Genomic DNA, 14,812 nt, shown 5'->3' with positions numbered 1-14,812 from the left:
GAGGTTGACATACAGTCAAACGATATGCAAATAGAGCCCTTTGTGTGCTGATTAAACCAACCAAACAAGAACCTTACAGTTGGCAGAGGAGGCCTAGCCCCAGGAGTCCCCAGGTGTCCCCATTCTGTGATCAGGACAGAACACAGACATCTCACCATGGAGTTTGTGCTTGGCTGGGTTTTCCTTGTTGCTGTTTTAAACGGTAATTCATGGTGAACGCGAGACACTGAGTCTGTGAGTGGATATGAGTGAGAGAAGCAGTGGATGAGTGACAGTTTCCTGATCAGAATGTCTTGTGTCTGCAGGTGTCCAGTGTGAGGTGCAGCTGGTGGAGTCTGGGGGAGGCCTGGCGAAGCCTGGGGGCCTCCCTGAGATTCTCCTGTGCAGCCTCTGGATTTGACTTCAGTAGTTATGAAATGAACTGGGTCCGCCAGGCTCCAGAGAAGGGCCTGGAGTGGGTCTCATATATTAATAGTGGTGGAAGCACAAGCTATGCAGACTCCGTGAAGAGCCGATTCACCATCTCCAGGGGAAACGCCAAGAACTCAGTGGCTCTTCAGATGAACAGCCTGAGGCCCGAGGACACGACCATGTATTTCTGTGCAAGACACACAGTGAGGGGACATCAGTGTGAGTCCAGACACAAACTTCCCTGCAGAAAGGGATGTTCACCACCAGGGTGTGCACACTCTGCACAATTCTGGTTTGTATTCCCTGGAGCAGGTGCAGATGGAGGTTACAGGCAGGTTTCCTGTCAGAGTCTGGGGCTTCCTTTCCACTCATCAGTTTTCCCCAGAGAGACTGATGAACACATGATTCTGTGCTTGCCTATTCACTCTCTGAATTAGACACATTGTTGTCATAGGAAAATTCACTAACATGCACAAAAGACACAGTTGTTTGCACTTGCTTACTCCTGTACCTAAATAAGATTGAATCCCAAATATCTTGAGGCAAAACAGCTGAACTTTTACAGGAGTCCCAGATGCATTTACTGTGTGGCTAGCACCACAAGATCCCATAGCTCCTCATTATCCTCACCCAGCTCTTGTCCCAAACAAACAACAGGACACTTCCTTTGTGGCACTTTGCTACTCACAACTTTAAATGAGTTACAGCTTTATTCAATAACTCTAAATAAGAGATTTGTCATTTCCTGAAGAACAGAACTCAAAGCACATTGGTATACATTATTAAATAGGTTGAGAAGTCCCATGATCTACTATCACAAGCTAGAGTCCCTGGAAAAACTGTGATGTAATTCTTTCTCTCATTCTGAATTAGTGTCTAGTCTCAGAACTTGGGGACCTGATGATATAACTCTAGATCAAGAGCATGAGGAGACCAATGTTCCAATTGAAACATGCACATGGGAAGTAAAAATGAGGGTGTTCTTCCTCCCTCTGCATTGGATTCTTTTCAGAACCTTAAGAGAGTGGGGGGATGCCATGCAGACCAAAGCCATAGATGGAAATGCCAATCTCTTCTCAAAACACATCACAGACATACACAGAAACAATGGTTAATTCTGGTACCCATGACACAGTTAAGATGACACATAAAGTTAATCATGACAAGTCAACCTCTTGTAAACGTGGAGCTCAAAGACTGGAGATTTACATGCCCATGCCACCACCGGGTTGACCCTGGTTGGCATAGCAGTGTTCCTGTGGATAAGAAGGGCAGAGGCCCATAGGCGGTACTCTGCTCTGAGGATCCCATGTGTTGGGTCAGATGTGGAGAGACAGTTCCCCTTTCTGAAGTGCCTATGGGAGTGGTGGCACTGCCATTCCTGTAGCAAGAGAGCTGACAGGAGCCATTGCACTACCCTGGTCATTAACATAGGAATCTCTGCTGAGGACAGCTAATCTGGAAGCTGGATTTTTGTTGTCTTTACCATAAAGTCCGAGCACACAAGAATTCATACAACTGGCCTTCTGGAACAAACTAGGACCAGCCATAGCACAGCGAGACCCTCCCACACAGGATAAGCTCAGTGGCACCAAACTGAGTCCCTACAATTTGGAGTGATGAAACGCATCTGGTGCACCACACAAATAAAACACTAGATCACTGTCCCACAAGATGTGAATATACTTTGGACCCAAATAGTGTGAAAGCAGGATTCTGATGTAATACTGGTACACACAAAGCAAGATTGTTCAGGGCTCTGCGAGGGCTTCCAGGACAGAGGTAGTGGGAACTCCCACTCCAAGGATGAGAGTGTGGGCCAATGCCATTATTTCCCCCCAAAACTCAGCATAGACAGACTTTGGCGAGAACAGCCCTCAGTATAGGCTTGAGGTGCTTACACCCTGTCCAACCCCTTGCACTTTTCACGTGCTTTATTACTAAGGAATGAGTGCCTGGGAACCATTGCTCCATCAGTCCCTCCCTCAGAACATCAGTACAACCTCCACAGGCACAACTTTCATTGACTATAGAGAACAACAAAGCCCTATCTACAGGTGAAATAGGATCTAGCCTCTTTTATCAAGCAGACCAAAACACAACTAGTTAAACTTTATCACACACTGCACAAGGTCTTATCATTCCCGACTTTAAGGAAGTAGAAACTCTGCAGAGGACTGGCCTGAGGGACAGAGGAGCCAAAACACAAGAACAAAGTGCACACAGCACTCACCATAAACCCTTCCTGAAGTGCCAGGCTCTGGACCATATATGAACTCTTCTTAATATTGCCATATTTCTCAGGAGCAGAAAACATAACAGGCATTTCTAAAACACAGAAGAAGACAAGACTCAAACAGTATGACGAAATGGAGGGATTCGTTCTCAAAGGAGAACAAGAAAATATCATACCCCAGGATGGTATAAAGTATATGCCTGAAACAGAACATAAAACAACAATCATGAAGACAATGGCTGGGCTTGAGAAAAGCACAGAAGACATCAAAGATACGCATACTACAAGAAAAAGGCACAAACACTGGTCGTGGTGAAATTTTAAATTGTTATCAAAAGATACAATGTTTACTGTACATAATAATGGATAGAAGCAACAGAAAAATGACTAAGTGATATAGAAGATAAAATTATGGAAAATAAGGAATCAGGAAAGAGAGGGTAAACTAACTTATTGAGTTCCGAATGTCGACTTAGAGAACTCAGTGACTCCATAAAGTGTAATAAGATTCCTTTCATAGGAGTCCCAGTGGAAGACAGGGGGAAAAGGAAAGGAAGTATATTTGTGCAAATTATAGCTAAAAATTTCCCTAACCTTGAGAAGGAAATGAACATCCAAATACAAGAGGCACAGGGAACTTCAATCAAAATGAACAACACCAGGCCATTACCAAGACAAATAATAGAAAATTGGCATAAAATTAAAAAAAGGAAAAATCCTGAAAGCAGCAAAAGAAGTTCTTAACTAAGAAGAGAAAGCAAAGGGTTAGTTCCCTCGACAGAAACCTAGCAAGACAGAAGGGAGTGCTATGATACATTCAATGTGCTGAATGGAAAAAAAAAAAAAGAGGAAGTTTGTCATTGAGAAGTAGGAGAGATAGTTTTCCAGACAAACACAACCTAAAGGAGTCTTTGACCCCTAAACCATCCCTGAAGATATATTAAAGGGAACTATTTGAGAGAAAGAAAGACCAAAAGCAACAAACTCTAGAAGGGAACAGAGAATATCTCCAGAAACAAATGACATTACAGAAACATTGTGATAACACAATTGCACTAATATCATATCTATCAGTAATCACTATAAATGTAAATGGATTAAAAACTCCAATGGAGAGGGGGCAAAAGATGGCGGAGAAATAGGGAGCACTGTTACTGCCATATCCCTGCAACCATCAAACTGAGAAGAACTAAAAGCCACAATATTCTTTTTTTAAAAGAATATTGTTTTTTTAAAAGAATATTGTTTGTCTGGAAAACTCTTTATCTCTCCTACTTCTCAATGACAAACTTCCTCTTTTTTTTTTTTTCCATTCAGCACATTGAATGTATCATAGCACTCCCTTCTGTCTTGCTAGGTTTTATTGTCAAATTGGTTTCCATATAACACCCAGTGCTGGAAAGAGCCTAAATGTTCATCACCTGATGAATGGATCAAGCCACAATATTCTGATCCCCAAGAATGGAGGTGTGCACACAGATGCCTTATTGATAATAGCCTTATGGATGCCTGAGTGAGTAGGACCTGGGACCAGAGACTCTGAGGGAGTGAATGTCGGCTCAAAGTGGAGCTGAGAAAGAGAGTGCCCAGAAACTTGGCACCGGGCCCTCAGAGAGCCATGTTTCCAGAGGTGGCACAGCACAATGCAGGACCATGCGCAGGGCAGCCCTGCAGGTGGCACAGAACCGTGTAGGGCCACACACGAATGGGCCATGCAGGGCCTTGCAGGGTGGTGCGGAGCCGAGGGGAAGAGGAGAGGCTGAGACACTCATGTCGTGATCTCTGGAGAGGGGAGACTTCAGCCCGCAGTGAAGAGACAAACTTTCCATGTGTAGTCGCTGGGTGCAGAGAAAGAAATTCATCGCCCTTAGTGGGTTTGTTCTCCCATGGGCTCCGCAGTCGGCCAACTTCAGGTGAGCCAGGGAAAAACTGGCTCCCAACCTCCCTACACAATCCTGGCCAGAAAGACGCCTGCCTGCCGGAGATCATTTTAATGGTGGTGGAAGCATTTTAATGGGTGGACGAGGATTTAGAAACCTGGCAGAATGTAGAACCCTGAAAGAATCTGGCCCACCCGTGGCACGGAAAGGTGGACTCAAGAGAGTGGCTGGCAATGCATGGTCTGAGGGGGGCTTGCAAAATCGCCATTCTTCTCCCCACAACCACTAAGGCGGGGCATCAGAGACCAGCCCCTGAGACACAACCACACCCATATGCACTGGAGACCTGGATTCTTTTTTTCTTATTATTTTTACCTTTTAAAGTTTTTTCTCTTCTTATTATTTTTATTTTTTAATTTTTCCCTTGTTTTCTCTTTTCCTATTTCCTCCTTTTCACCCTTTCCCCCCTGGAGTCTGGGAAAGACCAACATTTATGCACTGTTGTGATTACATCAACTCTTACCATCCAGATTTTTTTTCCCTTATCTCATTCTTAACTTTCCCCTCTGCAGGTTTTATGCTCTAAATGGTCCTTTATCTTTGGCTGTCCCTGATTGCCCGCCTTCATTTCCTCCTTCTTGTCCTCTCTTTTCTTTCCTGTTCCTTTTTTTCCTTTCCCTTTTGGTTTTCTTGTTTACTTGATCTGTCAGTAGGTCTGCCTGCTTTTGTTCCCTGTGTGTTTGTCTGTCTGTTTTCCTTTTCAGGGCTATTTTAAGAAACAAGCCAAAGCACACATAATGGAAGTCCCAAATATCACTGAGTAGGGAAATATATTAATCAGAGGCATAATAAGAGAAACTGAGAGACACCATAAAAAGAATATCTCCTGAAATGACAGTCCCTTGACAGTCAAAAACCTCCTTTAAAAGTGCAATACTAAAAGGTGCAGAGTGCATAACAACCTGTTTAAAATGACAAGGACAAAAAGCTAGCCAAAGTGATGAAACAAAAGAACTCTTCTCTAAAGAAATTCCAGGAAGAAATCACAGCTACAGAACTGCTCAAAGCTGACATAAACAACATAACTGAACAAGAATTTAGAACAATTGTAATAAAATTAATTACTGGGCTTGAAAAAACAATCAGAGAAGCTATTAATACACAGACTAGGGACCTTCAAATGGTTATAAATGAGGTGAATAATAAAAGGGAGAATACCACTGCACGGATTGAAGAAGCAGAGAGTAGAATATGTGAATTAGAAGACACAGTTATAGAAAAAGAGGAAGCCGAGAAAAAAGGAGAGAAATTGATACAAGACCAGTTAAGGAGAATTCGAGACCTGCGTGATACAATCAAACAAAGATATCCGTATCATAGGAGTTCCTGAAGATGAAGAAAGAGAAAAAAGTCTTGAATGGGTGCTTGATCAAATTATAGATGAAAAGTTTTTCAATCTGGGGAACGAGAAAGACATTGAAATTAAAGAGGCATATCGAACTCCCCTAAAACATAACCTGAACTGACTTTCAGCATGACATATCATAGTGAAACTGGCAAAATGTAAAGATAAAGAGAGAATTCTGAAAGCAGTTAGGGATAAAAAGGCCCTAACATACAAAGGGAAACCATTCAGAGTGGTTACAGACATATCTACTGAAACTTGGCAGGCCAGAAAAAATGGCAGGAAATATTCAATAAGATGAAGAGGAAAAATACGCAACCAAGAATTCTTTATCCAGCGAGCCTAACGTTCAAAATAGAAGGAGAGGTCAAGGTTTTCCCAAATAAACAAAAGTTAAGATAATGCATCACCACAAACCAGCCCTACAAAAAATCCTAACAGAGATTCTATGACACAAATGTAGCAAGGAATATAAGACAACAGAGACATCAGTACAAACATGAACTCTACAGAGAACACAATGAACCTAAACCCACATTTTTCAATAAAAACACTGAATGTAAATGGACTGAATGCTCCAATCAAATAACACAGGGTAGCAGAATGAATTAAAAAAAAAATCCATCTATTTGCTGTCTACAAGAGACTCACCTTATACCTGAAGACACTTTTAGATTGAATGTAAGGGGATGGAGAAATATCTACCTTGCGACTGGACACCAAAAGAAAGCTGGAGTAGCAATACATATATAGAACAAACTGGACTTTAAATTAAAAGCAGTAACAAGAGATGAAGAAGGACATTATATAATGATTACAAGGTCTCTACATCAGGGAGAGCTAACGATTATAAACATCTATGCACTGAATTTGGGAGCACCCAAATACATAAAACAATTAATCACAAACAGAAACAATCTTATTGATAAGAATGTGCTAATTGCTGGCGACACTAATACCCCACTTATAATAATGGATAGATCAACCCGACAGAAAATCACTAAAGAAAAAATGGACCTGAACGGCACACTGGAACAGATGGAATTGAGAGTTATAATTAGAACTCTGCATCCTGACGCTAGGGAATTCACTTTCTTCTCGAGTATGCATTGCACATACTCCAAGACTGATCACATGCTGGGTCATAAAACAGCCCTCCATAAGTACAAATGAATTGAGATCATATTTTGCACATTTTCAGATCACAATGCTATGAAACTTGGAAGTAACCACAGGAAAAAGTCTGGAAAAGCTCCATAAATGTGGAGGTTGAAAACGATCCCACTGAAGAATGATTGAGAGAACAGGCCATCATAGAGGAAATTAAAAAATATATGGAAAAAATAAAAATGAAAATACAACAATTTAAACTATGGAATGCAGCAAACACAGTCCTAAGAGGTAAGGTTATTGCACTCCAGGCCTACTTTAACAAAATAGAAAAAGCGTAAACTCAAAATCTAACAGACCACCTTAGGAAACTAGAAAAGGAGCAGCAAGAGCACTGCAAACCCAGCAGAAAAAAAGAAATCATAAAGATCAGGGCCAAAATAAACAATATATAATTCAAAGAAAGAGATAAATAAATCAATGAAACCAAGAGTTTTTTTTTGAAAAAAAAAAAATGAAATTGATAAACCTCTAGCAAGGCTCCTCCAAAAGAAAAATATAGACAAAATCATGAATGAAAATGGATCTATTACAGATGATCCCTCAGAAATACAAACAATCCATGGTTCGTCTCCAGTATTCAGTAGTCTCCCTTGATCTGTGGGGAGAGGGAGGGGAGAGGGGGTGATGGTCATGATGGGGGGCACTTGTGGGGAGAAGCACTGGGTGTTATATGGAAACTAATTTGACAATAAACTATTATAAAAAAAGAAATACAAACAATCATCATAGATTACTATAAAATGTTATATGCCAACAAAAGGGATGCCCGGGAAGAAATGGACAAATTTCTAAACACACATGCACTACCAAAATTTCAACGGAAAGAAATAGAAAATCTGAACAGACCCATAGCCAGTGAAGAATTCAAATTAGTTATTAAAAATCTCCTAAGGAATAAAAGCCCAGGGCTGGATGGATTCCCAGGGGAATTCTACCAGACATTTAAAGCAGAGTTAACACCCATTCTTGTCAAGTTATTCCAAAAAATAGAAATCAAAGGAAGAATTCCAAACTCATTCTATGAAGCAAATTTCACTTTGATTCCTAAACCAGACAGAGACCCAACATAAAAAGAGAACTACCGGCCAATAACCTTAATGAATACAGATGCAAAAAATACTCTACAAGTTACTAGCAAAACGAATTCAACAGCACATTAATAGAATTATCCATCATGATCAAGTGGGATTCATTCTTGGCTTCCAGGGCTAGTTCAATATTCGCACACCCATAAATGTGATCCATCACATTAACAAAAGAAAAGATAAAAACCATCTGATTCTATCAGTAGATGCAGAAAAAGCATTTGACAAAATACAACAACATTCTTAATAAAAAACCCTCAGGAAAGTCGGGATAGAAGGAACTTACTTAAACTTTATTAAAGCACTTATTGGAAAGCCCACAGTTAAACTCATCCTCAATGGGGAAAAACTGAGAGCTTTCCCCCTGAGATCAAGAACACGACAGGGGTGTCCACTCTCACCACTGTTGTTTAACATAGTACTGGAAGTCCTAACATCAGCAATCAGACAACAAAAGGAAATAAAAGGCATCAGAATCAGCAAAGAAGAAGTCAAACTTTCACTTTTTGCAGATGACATGATACTACACATGGAAAACTCGAATGACTCCACAAGAAGCCTCCTAGAACTGATCAATGAATTCAGTAAAGTTACAGGGTACAAAAATCAATGTACTGAAATCGGTTGCATTTCTATACACCAATAATGAAGCAACAGAAAGAGGATTCAAGGTCATAGTACCAGGAAGTTTCTTTGGACAAGAGAGTCCATGTCCTTCTGAGAGTTTGTGTAACTTTATTTTAAGGACGCTGTTTCTTTCCATCTTTCAAGAAGGCTGTGGATGTGAGGACTGTGTGGTATGAGTCTAAACAGCATTGTGCAGAGTTATGTTACCATGACCACTATGAGGTGTGTGTCTCAGTCACTGTATAGAAAAGCTGGTACAACTCTGGATAGAAACACAACCCAAAAAGCTTTTCATCATCTTGAAGGGCTGGAGGTTTTGGTCAAGGGATTACTGCACACCATGGGGCAAATACACATACAACAAATAAAGCATATCCACATGCCATAGTGGGTGGATGTTGGATAAAATCCATCTATCTGTGTTCGAATAGCTTCTGAAGATGGGCTTTCAGCCATGTGCCACCTCAGAGCACTCCTGGGCCTTGCTGTTGCTGGTTATACATGAGCAGGAAATTACCTTATTCTCTTGGTGTTCTTGCAAATACTTGACTCAAGGTCATACCAAAGTTGCTACACCATGCAGTGTGCTCTAGTAGAATACTTGACCAATGCTTGTTGGAAGTCACTTGTGCCACCAAGCAGCAGACTGCAGATTGTCTGGGGGAATGTGACAACCAGAGTGCTTCTAGTGTATTGACTGAAAATCAGTTCTATGTCATTCCCCAACTCCAGATGACCCCATCATGGATGGACATGGTGTCAGCATTCCCACATGCAGAGAGGAAAAGGGACTTGGAGAAAGAACATTTTATTCTGAAGGAAACTTCTGAAGAAGTAGAAAAATCCCAGCTGACCCCTCCTGCCTACCTGACTAGAACTGTAACAGGTCCACAGAGACACAGATCCCAGATGTGAAATAGGACCACATCCACGAGACGGGACTTATTTCCATGGAAACTTATCTTCATCAGATCACATCATTGACAAGGATGTGAATTATTCAGTGGTTTTCTAAACAATTGCTAATTTCTTGATTTCTGTTAAACTTCCATATCATCACCTATGGCCATCCTGCTTTTCTAAAGAAATGTCCTTCACCTCATTCCTCCCAACCTTAAAGAACATCTCCATAGAAAGATCACTAGTCTTAATTGTGTTTAATTTTTATTTATTTTTTAGAGAAAGAGAGACAGTGCATGAGCTGGGGAGGGGTAGAGAGAGGAGTAGACACAGAATCAAAAGCAGACAGTAGGTTCTGAGCCATCAGTACAGAGTCTGACATGCGGCTGGAACCCACAAACCGTGAGATCATCACCTGAGCTGATGTTGGATGCTTAACCAACTGATCCAACCAGGCGCTCCTTAAGTGTGTTTTATTTATATTCCCAACTTTCATAATGAGCTTCCATTAACTCTAATAATAAGAGCAACTTGTCAGAAGAGAGAAACTCATATATTGATGGAAATTTGCTCCTCTGCCTCTTATACAGTTTAATTGTTCTGGAAACTAAATAAATAATGCGTTCTCTGTGTGCCACGTGTATATATATATATATATATATATATATATATATATATATATATATACACATATAATGCAATGTATATAATGCTGAGAAGCACCTGTATTAAAATAACAGACTAACAGACACTGGTAGCAATTTGGATCCCCCCCAAAACAAATACTTAAAAAATAAAATTTGGCGATGTTCATTCTTGTGAAGCTGCCTGCCGAATATTCAATCCAATTACTCCGGCTACAACCAGCAACATGGTTGTGTGCACAAGGACTAATGCTGAGCCATATAAACCCTACAGAGAAAGGTTCATATAATATAATTGCACGTCTGTAAATTCTATAAAACTAATACCAGTCTGTGTAACATGAGAAACACCAATAGTTCTGTGGGGACAGGGTGAAGAAATAAAGTACGTATGAAAAATTCCAGGGGAACTACAGAATTTAACAGGAATCTTCACACTTTTTCGTGTTGATTCTGACATTAGTGTTATCATCTCACACAGTCTGCAAGTGCACTTACCCTATATCACATACACTCAATAACGGTCTGACAAACAAATACAGAGATGGTTTAGGAGGAACACAATGATAGTGACATTTTAGCGACTTGAAAATACACATTCACAGAACCTGATTCTCTCTATATTTCAGATAAACTTCAAAACAAGAAAAATCATCCCTTCTCCATTACAAGGGATTCCACATTTCTTACTTGGTCCTGCAGGTGATTCAGGGGTTGGGGGAGGAGGGGAGAATAGTTCCCGAGGTGGGGGGAGCCCAGATCCTTGGGATCACTCTCACCACACATTGCTCTTGGACACTTCACAACCCCCTACATTCTGGGTGTAGGTCCACATCTACTTAATGGCTATCACTACACCTAAACCCAAGATGAGTGTGCAGAGGTAAAACCAAAGTAGCACATGGAGGCCAGTGTGTACTCTGGAAAATCATAATACCAATTTATATTTACCCAAATGCTGTCAATACACCAAATCAAAAAGAGTTACATCTGCTGTGGTTATACCACCTCTGTAACCACTGAATAAATAGCTGTTTATATACTCATAGGATATGCAAATAGGGTCCGTCTTGAGCTGATTAAACCAGCGAGCCAAGACCCTACAGCTGGGAGAGGAGCTCCAGCCCAGGGAGTCCCAGGTGTTCCCATTCTGTGATCAGGAAAGAACACAGACATCCAACTATGGAGTTTGTGCTTGGCTGGGTTTTCCTTGTTGCTGTTTTAAAAGGTAATTAATGGTGAACATGAGACACTGAGTCTGTGAGTGGATATGAGTGAGAGAAGCATGGATGTGTAACAGTTTCCTGAACAGGATGTCTTGTGTCTGCAGGTGTCCAGTGTGAGGTGCAGCTGGTGGAGTCTGGGGGAGGCCTGGCGAAGCCTGGGGGCTCCCTGAGACTCTCCTGTGCAGCCTCTGGATTTGACTTCAGTAACTACTGGATGTACTGGTTCCGCCAGGCTCCAGAGAAGGGCCTGGAGTGGGTCTCATATATTAGTAGTGGTGGAAGTAGCACAAGCTATGCAGACTCCGTGAAGGGCCGATTCACCATCTCCAGGGACAATGCCAGGAACACGCTCTCTCTGCAGATGAACAACCTGAGAGTCGAGGACGTGGCCATGTATTTCTGTGCGAAAGACACAGTGAAGGGACGTCAGTGTGAGCCCAGACACAAACCTCCCTGCAGAAGGAGATCAGCACCACCAGGGGTTGCACACTTTGCACAATTCTGGATTGTATTCCATCGAGCAGTTGCAGATGGTGGTTACAGGCAGGTTTCCTGTCAGGGTCTGGGGCTTCCTTTCCACACAGCAGTTTCCCCTAGGGTGCCTGATGAACACAGGATTCTGTGCTTGCCTATTCACCCTTTGTATTAGAAACTTTGTTTCATAGGCAAACTACACTAACATGCACAAAAGACACAGTTGTTTGCACTTGCTTATCCTGTCCCCAAACATGATTGAATTAAATATATGATAGGGAAAACAACTGAACGTTACTGAAGTCCCAGATGCACAGACTGTGCAGATAGGACCACAGGATCCCACAGGTCCTCATCATCCTCACCCAGCTCTTGTCCCAATATAACAACTTGAAGCTTCCTTCACGGCACTTTGCTACTCAGGACTTTAAATGAATTCCAATTTATTCAATTTCTCTAAACAATAAATAAGTCATCTGTTCCTGAGGAACAGAACCCTGAACACATTGGTTTACATGATTAAATAGGTTGAGAAGTTCCATGATCTACTATCACAAGCTGAAGACCCATGAAAACCAGTGGTCTAATTCTCATCTCATTCTGAACTAGTGTCTAGTCTGAGAACATGGGGACTTGATGATGTAACCCTCAGAACAAGGGCAGGAGGAGACCAATTTTCCAGCTCAACTGCTCAAACATACACAAGGAGAGTAAAAATTAGAAAGTGCTTCCTACCTCTGCATTGGATTCTATTCAGAACCTTAATGGAGTGGGTGATGCCCATGCAGACAGAAGCCATGGATGGAAATGCCAGTCTCCTCTAGAAACACATCACAGACATCCACAGAAACAATGGTTAATCTGGGTACACATGTCACAGTCAAGCTGATACATAACGATAACCATGACAAGTCAACCTCCTGTAAACTTGGAGCTAAAAGACTGAAGATTTAGAAGTCCATGCCATCACTGGGTGGAGTCTGGTGGGCATATCAGTCCTCCTGTGGAGAAGGAGGACAAAGGCCCATAGGAGCTACTGTGGCCTGAGGATCCCCTGGGTCATATGGGAAGAGACAGATCCCTTCCTGGAGTGCATTTGGGAGAGGTGGCACTGCCTCTCAAGAGACAGGAGAGCTGACAGGCACCTTTGCACTTCCCTGTTCATTAGCATAGGAGCCCCTGCTGAGAGCAGCTAACTGGATGCTGTCTTTTTGTTGTCTGTCAATATGACCTCCAAGCCCCCAGGTTTATGTAACTGCCCTTCTGGAACAAACCACCTGCTGCCACAGCACAGCAAGACCCTCTTCCAGAGGATAAGTGGGGATCCCTGTCATATTGAATTCATACAACTTGGCTTTTTTAAACCCAGTTAGAGTCCCTGAGGTAAAACATAAGAGTACTGTGCCGCCAGGTGGGCATATGGCATGGACACACACAGGGTGAAGGCAGGGTTCTGACTGAAGTCTGTTACCCACAAGTACAGATTGGTCTCTCTTTGTGAAAGTCTCCTGAACGGGTGCAGGTGGGAACTTTATTTCCAGTGACTAAAGAGTGGCCTGAGGAGAATATTACCCCCAACAATCAACATGGACAGACCTCAGCCTGCAGCACAGCACGCATCAATGGGAGGTGAGCCTCTCAAAACAAGCCTTCCCCCTCCCCACCTGCTTTCCTTTAGTGCTTCTTTACTAGGGAAATAGTGACTGGAAACCAGAGCAGCAGTGTACCCCTGCCTTCAAAGTCCAGCATAAACCCCTACACTCACCAAGTCTAATGACCATATAGTGAGGCATAGCTTCAGCTCTAGGGGAAATAAGAATTAGCCTCTGTTAACAAGCAGACCAAACTCACATGGTTAAAACTCACAACACTGTGGACAAGGTCTCAACACTCCTCACTGGAGGCAAGGAGAAACTCTGCAGAAGACTGACCTGAGGGACAGAGCAGCCAATACACGACAGCACAGTGCACACAGCACTCAGAAGAAATGTTTTCTGAAGTGTCAGGCCCTGGACAGTATGTGAACTCTTTAATAAAGCGAATACTCTAGAAGCAAAAAAAAAGAGAAGCATAAAACCTGAAGCAGTCAGAGACATAGACATCTCCATGATGGAAAAATTCATCTTAAAAAAATGATAAAACATGGATTTTTAAAACCCAGTTAGAGTTCCTGAGGTAAAATATAAGAGTACTGTGCTGCCAGGGATCATTACCAGGGATAATATCAAAACACATGAGTAATGTGCCTCAAACAGAATTTTTAAAAACTATCATAAGGGTGCTATAATGAACAAATTTGGAGACTATAGATGCAGGTGAGGATGTGGAGAAACGGACACCCTGCTACACTGTTGGTGGGAATGTAAACTGCTCCAATCTCAGTGGAAAACAGTGTAGAGGTTCCTCAAAACATTAAAAATGGAACTCGCCTATCACCTAGTAATAGCACTGCTAGGGATATACTCAAGAGATACAGAAGTGCTGATTCATAGGCTCACATGTACCCCAATGTGCATAGCAGCACTGTCAACAATAGCCAAATCAGGGAAAGAGCCTAAATGTCCATCAACTGATGACTGGATCAAGAAGATATGGTTTAAATATAAAATGGAATACTACATGACATTATGGAAGAACAAAATGTAGCCATTTGTAGAAACGTGGATGGACCTCAAAGGTGTCATGCTAAGTGAAATAATTCAGGCAGATAAAAACAGATACCATATGTTTTCACTCATAAGTGAAACAGCA

The 14,812-nt window shown here is 41.8% G+C and overlaps 1 pseudogene and 1 gene segment (V, D, J or C); both read left to right on the top strand.

The window, feature by feature from the left end:
* Nucleotides 1-114: 114 nt before the first annotated feature.
* LOC115291353 lies at nucleotides 115-11,248 on the top strand (annotated as a pseudogene).
* Nucleotides 11,249-11,485: 237 nt separating this feature from the next.
* Nucleotides 11,486-13,694, top strand: LOC115291352. The segment is given in 3 exon segments: nucleotides 11,486-11,589; nucleotides 11,692-12,018; nucleotides 13,603-13,694. Coding segments are annotated over 3 exon segments (465 nt in total).
* The last annotated feature ends 1,118 nt before the right edge of the window (nucleotides 13,695-14,812 follow it).

Source organism: Suricata suricatta, chromosome 5 (genome assembly GCF_006229205.1).
Source record: "Suricata suricatta isolate VVHF042 chromosome 5, meerkat_22Aug2017_6uvM2_HiC, whole genome shotgun sequence".
In the NCBI taxonomy this organism is placed as follows: Eukaryota; Metazoa; Chordata; class Mammalia; order Carnivora; family Herpestidae; genus Suricata; species Suricata suricatta.
Note: the sequence above shows the minus strand (reverse complement) of the source record. Positions and strands in the feature narration are given on the sequence as shown.